The sequence below is a fragment of the Symphalangus syndactylus genome, chromosome X (assembly GCF_028878055.3).
Source record: "Symphalangus syndactylus isolate Jambi chromosome X, NHGRI_mSymSyn1-v2.1_pri, whole genome shotgun sequence".
NCBI classification, from domain to species: domain Eukaryota; kingdom Metazoa; phylum Chordata; class Mammalia; order Primates; family Hylobatidae; genus Symphalangus; species Symphalangus syndactylus.
The window spans coordinates 54,505,899-54,512,847 of NC_072447.2; the positions used below are offsets into that span (position 1 = coordinate 54,505,899).

At 40.7% G+C, this 6,949-nt stretch overlaps 1 protein-coding gene across 5 annotated transcripts in view; it reads right to left on the bottom strand.

Annotated features, from left to right (window-relative positions):
- Positions 1–6,949, bottom strand: part of MED14 (mediator complex subunit 14) — an 86,872-nt gene that overhangs the window by 77,937 nt on the left and 1,986 nt on the right. For all 5 annotated transcript variants that reach the window (XM_055266818.2, XM_055266817.2, XM_063634514.1 and 2 more), the window contains exon 2: positions 2,298–2,324. In XM_055266818.2, the coding sequence (XP_055122793.1) occupies positions 2,298–2,324 (27 nt within the window). The remainder of the gene's footprint in view (positions 1–2,297; positions 2,325–6,949) is intronic.

The following is a 6,949-nucleotide window of genomic DNA, read 5'->3' on the forward strand; positions in this document are numbered from 1 at the left end:
AAACCCACTAGAATGTTTTAGCAATAAGTCACATTTTAAAATTAATTTTATATTCTAATAAAAGTTGTTTACAAAAAAATACTAAATTCAGTATATAGCAGTAGAAGTAAACTGGTTCACAGAAGGGATTAAATGAGGAGTTATGAATTATAAGTTCATAACTGAAATTAGGAGTAATTTAATTAGTAAGTAATTAGTAACCCTTTTGGTAAGTGAAAGGAATTGAAACTGATCTTTACCAAAGCCTGAAACTGTATTCATTCTACAAAAGGGCACCAGTTCCCATCCTGTACCAGCATGAAAGATTGAATAATTAAAGAACTTAACTATGTAACTCTTTACCAAACTAATTTCAATGACAAACTTGGATACATTAAAAAATATCCAAGCAAAGCTAAAGAAATTATGTTGAGTACTAAAAATAAAAGGTCTGTCCATATCTAGTTTTGTCCTATACTCACTATTATACCTTTTCCCCCAATACTCATCAGTACTTTTATCTCATCCTAAAACCCCAAAAGCTTTACTAACGTCAATCAATGTGTTAGCTAGATCTCTCAACTTCATAGCAGCTATAAAACTGATAATCATATCTTCTATGGTTTACTTTAAGACACTGAAAAAAAATATTCAACAAGCCAGGCTGATGACCAGACCCAGCAGGACACCAACCTCCCTCCAAGTAGACTCTGACCTATTAATCTTGGTACAGCTGTTCAATGACCTACAGATCCAATCCACATCTCTGCATCTTGCCAATACCACCACCATGACGCAATGCACCAAAGGAAAAGTTCTTGCTGAAGTACAATCTCCTACTGAGAGCACACATAGCCCACAAGCACCCTAAAAGGCTCTCTTAAAGATCGGCCAGCAATATGATTAGTGGTACTATAAAGAGAAGAATCAAGGGCATAATTATGACTCTTTGCCAGTGTCTATGAAGGATCATAAGACAAGACTGAGACACAGCAGAAATGTTAAACACACATCAAGATCCAGCAGAGCTCAGGGCTGGGAACCTCAGTACCTTCACTCTAACTCAGCAATGGCTTATAGAGGATGCAAGGTCTCTGCTCCTCTCACAGAGCAAATACACTTGTCTATCATTAATTCGGTTTCCCAAATGCAATCCTCTACTACAATGGAGATGTCCCCCTTTGTAAAAGGCGAAAGATTTATACGATCTGAAGAGAAACCAGAGTATCCCCCTTTGTAAACTATAGTAACATGGTTTTCTGACACCATGTTGTCTCAAGTGATAGGGAACATGAGTCAGTTTTCCAAAGGCCCAGTTTCCATTCATACCCCAGGGCGGACAGAACAAATCCTTGACTTAACGTTTTCCTCCTTTAATACTGACCAGCCAAACCATAACACAGGTTGCCTTAATTGTCTCTTTCACTTCTACCTTTTTGATCTCTAATTCGATCAAAAAGTTAAGTTGGGGTTGGCAATGGAGTGTTGCCATTAAGAAATGCTAAAAAGTTGCCAAGTGATTTGGTATAAAAAAGAAAAAAATCAACCAAGGAGCATAAGTAGTGCCAAAGATACGGTCAAGTACCATATACTGTAGTTACAATTTAAATCTCTATCAAATGATTTCTTTGAAACTTTAATTTAGCTTGTTCCTTTGGCCTCTGGAAACATTTTAGCCTTAAGTTAAATCTTAAGCTCCAAGCTCCAACTGAACCAAAATGTTAACTATGTAACAGTAGGAGCAGTAGGCAAATGTCAATTCTCTAAAGATACTTAATAGCATCATTGTTGCAAGTGATAAATTAGCAGCCAACTTTCTTTTTTCTTTTTTTTGAGACAAAGTTTTGCTCTGTCGCCCAGGCTAGAGTGCAGTGGCGTGACCTCGGCTCACTGCAACTTTCGCCTCCTGGGTTCAAACAATTATTCTGCCTCAGCCTCCTGAGTAGCTGGGACTACAGGCGCCCCCCACCATGCCCGTGGCAGTCAACTTTCTAAAGCCAGTCTGCTGCTCCTCAGCATCTTCCTTTACAGACTATACCTTCTATATCTTAATATCACCCTTAGGGACTCGACCAGGTCAGTCACTCAATAAAGGTTTGTAGAATAGAAGATTTAGAACTGGTCTCACAATAAGTATTGTTAAGGGTGAGGAAATTACATTTCCCGGGACTCCCTAAGTACATGGTGTGAAAAATCATTCTAGACTCTTTGGGCCTAGGTTTACAATCCACAGCCCTACACCACCCATACCCACACACCAACACTCATAGATTGATCAATAAAGAGACTTTAAGGGTTTTTTTTTTTTCCATACTCACCTTTCCACATCAGATTTCCTTGGCAGTCTAAGAAGAAGAAAAAAAGAAACCGATTAAATACATGCATACCTTCATTCTAATGTGATAATAGTCTTTACTTTGACTCTATTAAATACATTAATGTTTCAGAAAAACTGGGTAAACAGCTACTACAGGCTCATGTGGCTACCTTTTTTTTATTTATGAGTTTCAGCAGTATGGTTGTAAGGCAAAAACCAACAAAAGAACATTTTAGATTTATGAGTTTCAGCAGTATAGTTGTAAGGCAAAAACCAACAAAAGAACATTTTTCTCCATTCAAAATACTTCAAAATGTATTGCATGAACCTCAAGCATTTAAAAAGCCCAAGTCCCACATTAGCACACTATATCATAGAGTGTCAGAGAAAAGATTATTTTAAGACCAAAATGGTCACAGATGCAGAACTTACTACTTGGTTGCCAGCCTCCCTGTATCCAATGGATATCTGTTTCCAAGCAATAATCCCTCCACGTTGTGTTATGGTGGACAAAACTGGAAGCTAAGCATACAAAAGGGCCAGTGTATGTCAAGGGTTTTACAGTAATTATGTTGCATGGTGGTTAGATGAAAAATTTTTTATTGCTTTTAAACAGCTCCAATAGGATTTTTAAGTTTCTTTTTGCTAGTCCCCCAATACTGATAGCCAGCAACCAATGTCAACTTCTTCCCAGATAAGTTATACCATTTAACACTCACATCCACTGATGCCTAGAAAGATCCTTAATGCCTCCTGAATTGCCACATTCTGTTAACCTCTATCCCATAGTCCAAGATTCAATGGCCTAAACAAGTCTCATGCCTCTCCCACAGCTAATCAGTTCTTGAAGTATACACACCCAGCCATTTAGATTGTCTCCCACCCACGTGCCACAGGAACAGAAAAACTACAACTACTTCCAGAGGTTCAAAGTACAAGGAGGAGAAAATATTAAAATGATCTCTGGCTTATAGTTACCTCCTATTCTTAGGGTAGACGGTGACATGGAAGTTAAAGTTATGGTCAGAATGATAAAGGGAACTAGGTGGGGGCTGGAAGGGCCAGCAGACCAGAGGGATGAAGCAGAAATTAAGGCCCTGTTAGAAGACTGCAAATAAAGGCAGCTACTGGCAAGTTCCTATACATGCCAAACCTCTTGAGAACACTCCTTGAGAAGCCACAGCCCTTGTCTTCACCTCAAGGGAGGGGGAGAATGAGAATCATGGGTATCTATAAGGGGAGAAGGGGAGTAGAGTTTCTGGGGGTAGAAAGAACAGGAATCATTGTTCCTACTCCTCCTACATGCCTCAGAGACCCTAAAAGGACCATCTCATGTCAGAGGTAGTATCAGTTCAGGGACAAAAGACAGGCTTTGCTGCCTACCTCCCCTTTCCCCTATCCCTCCTAATCTATTTGAAATTTCTTTATGGATATGAAAGCTACCATTTAGAGTAAAAGTTCTAAAATGCAAATGTTGGGAAGTAAGGCATAGAAACTTATTTACACCAAAGCACAATAAGACAAGATTACATGACTGAGATCCTGGCATTTTCTGAATTAAAAGAAGTTTTTTTTTTTTTCTTTTAAAAAGGGGGGGGGCCAGGTGCGGTGGCTCACACCTGTAATCCCAGCACTTTAGGAGGCTTGGTGGGGCGGTGGGGGGCTGGGGGGGGGTGTAGATCGCTTGAGTCCGGGAGTTTGGGACCAGCCTGGGCACACATGGCAACCCCATCTCTACAAATAATACATATTAGCCAAGTGTGGTGGCAAGTAGTCCAGCTACTTGGAAGGCTGAAGTGGGAGAATCACCTGAGCCCTGGAAGTCGAGGCTGCAGTGAGCCATGATTGTGCCACTGCACTCCAGCCTGGGTGACAGAGCAAGACCCTGTCTCAAAAAAAAATAAAGAGTAGAACCTAGGTCTCTAAAAAGTCAAGGTAGGGAGTAAACTCTAAGATGAGAGCATGTATGTTGAGGGGGAAGGGAGGTGGACAAGCAGAAGGAAAAAACCCAGAAATCTGAGACCAAAACAAAACTGCCTAAGTTGCCAAGGTTGTCCTTTTTACCTTCAATAGTTCACACACAAGCATCACATATTACTGAAGTAAGTAACTTTCCCTAAAGACTCAAAAAGTATACCTAGAACACTGGCTCTACATTAACATATTAATCCTGACAGTTTTTAGGGAAAATATACTATTTAGGAACTTCCATGGTAAGTTCCCAAACTAATTTTATTAATAATTACCACAATGAAAAGTGAAAAAAGTTTTTTAGTATACCTGTGTATCAAGGGCGAAAATAACTTTTCCTATTAAATTTCCCATGGTTTACAATTCTTTTTGAACAATATTTTTATTGATGCATTAAAGATGTACAGTTTCACAGTATATATCATTTCATACATTTATATAATTTGTAAAGATCAAATCAGTGTACTTGTGATATCCATCACCTTAAATATTTGTTTTTTCTTTATGCTGGAAACATTTGAATTATTCTCATCTAGCTATTTTGAAATGTACAATAGATTCTTGCAAACTAGTCACCCTACTGAGTTATCAAACACTAGTTATTATTTCTTCTATCAAACCATATATTGATTTATGACAATTCTAAAAATTCATTCATTCATGTATTAAATCAATAAATACATAGTTAAGCCCTCTGTGCCAGGCATTGTTCTAGGCCCCAGGGAAAGTCACAAACAAATCAAAATCTCTGTCCTCATGGGGTGGGAATGGACAACAATCTAACAATGTCAGGTGGCAATAAATGCTGTAAAGAAAAATCAAGCAGCAAGTAAGAAGGACAGAGTGAAGCGGCAGAGTACTATTTTATAGGTGGTCAGAGAAAATCTTTCTGATAAATTGTATGTAAACAAGGACCTAAAGGACTAATGAGAAAGCAATTCACAGATTTCTAGGGAAAAAGCAAAGGCTCTAAGATGGCAGTGTGCTAGGCACTAAGAAGAAACATCAAGAAGGTTTGGAGGCTGGGCACAGTGGCTCACGCCTGTAATCCCAGCATTTTGGGAGGCCAAGGCGGGTAGATACCTGAAGTTGGGAGTTTGAGACCAACCTGGTCAACACGGTGAAATCCCATCTCTACTAAAAATACAAAAATTAACCAGGTGTGGTGGTGCATGCCTATAATTGCAGCTACTTGGGAGGCTGAGGCACAAGAATCACTTGAGCCCGGGGTCGGGGGGGCGGAGGCTGCAGCAAGCAGAGATCACACCACTGCACTCCAGCCTGGGCAACACAGTGAGACTCTGTCTCAAAAAAAAAAAAAAAAAGGTTTGGGAGGCAGAGGTGGGAGGACTGCTTAAGCCCAGGAGTTCAAGATCAGCCTGGGCAACATAGTGAGACTCGTCTGTACCAAAAATAAAAAAATTAGCTGGGCGTGGTGGCGCATGCCTGTAGTTCCAGCTATTTGGGAGGCTGAGGCAGGAAGAGCAGTTGAGCCCAGGTCAAGAGGCTGCAGTGAGCATGACTGTGCCACACTGCACTCCAGCCTGGACAACAGAGCGAGACCCTGTCTCAAAAATAAAAAAGAAACATCAGGAAGGGTAATGTGGTCGGAACAGGATAAGCAAAGAGGAGAGTTTCAGGACACGCAGTTAAAGAGGTAAGGGAAAAACCAAAAGTGGTTAAGAGGTTGGAGAAAAAAAAAAAGGTAAGGAACAGAGAAGGCACATCATGTAAGGCCTTAAAGGTAAGATGACCACATGTTCTGGTTTTCTGGTTTGCCCAAGACAGTCCTGGTTTATGCCTCTTGCTCTGACATTATTATCATCAGTCCCACTATGCTCAAGTGTCCTGGTTTGGACTATAAATTTTATGGTCACTATACAGATGATTATCAATACTTTTTTTTTTTTTTGAGATAGGATCTCACTGTCACCCAGTCTGGAGTGCAGTGGTGCGATCATGCTCACTGCAGCCTCAACCTCCGGGGCTCAAGTGAACCTCCTGGGCCCAAGCAATCCTCCCACCTCCACCTCCCAAGTAGCTGGAACTACAGGCTTGGGCCACCACACCCAGCTAATTTTCTATTTTTGGTAGAGACAGTCTCGAACTCCTGGGCTCACATGACCCCCTCCCCTGCCTCAGCCTCCCAAAGTGCTGGGATTACAGGTATGAGCTACCACACCTGGCAGTTATCAAAACTTTTTAATCTCAGTGAGATAGGGAACCATCGAAGGGGTCTAAGCAGAGAAATTTTAAAAGAATCATCCTGGCTATTTTGTGGAGAAGAAACCATAGAACGCGCAAGGGAACTACAGAGATACCAGTGAACTGACTATTGCAGTACACAGGTGAAGGATTAGGTGGCTTGGACCAACACTTGGTGGAAGTGTTGAGAAATGGTCAGACTCTGAAGTCAAAGATAACAGGACTTGCTGATGTATGTAGGATGTGAAGAGAGAGAAGCCAGGAGTTATTCCAAAATGTTTGGCCTGAGCAACAACAGGAAGAAGGGAGATACTATTTAGTGAGATGGCAAAGAAGGTTTTGCAGGATGGAGGACAGTGGAATCAGGAGTTTTGTCCTGGAGTTGCTATGTTGAAATGCCCATCAAGATACTGAAATGTAGGCATCTGGATATAGAGTCTGGAGTTCATCAGAGAGGTCTGTGCTGGAGATACAAAT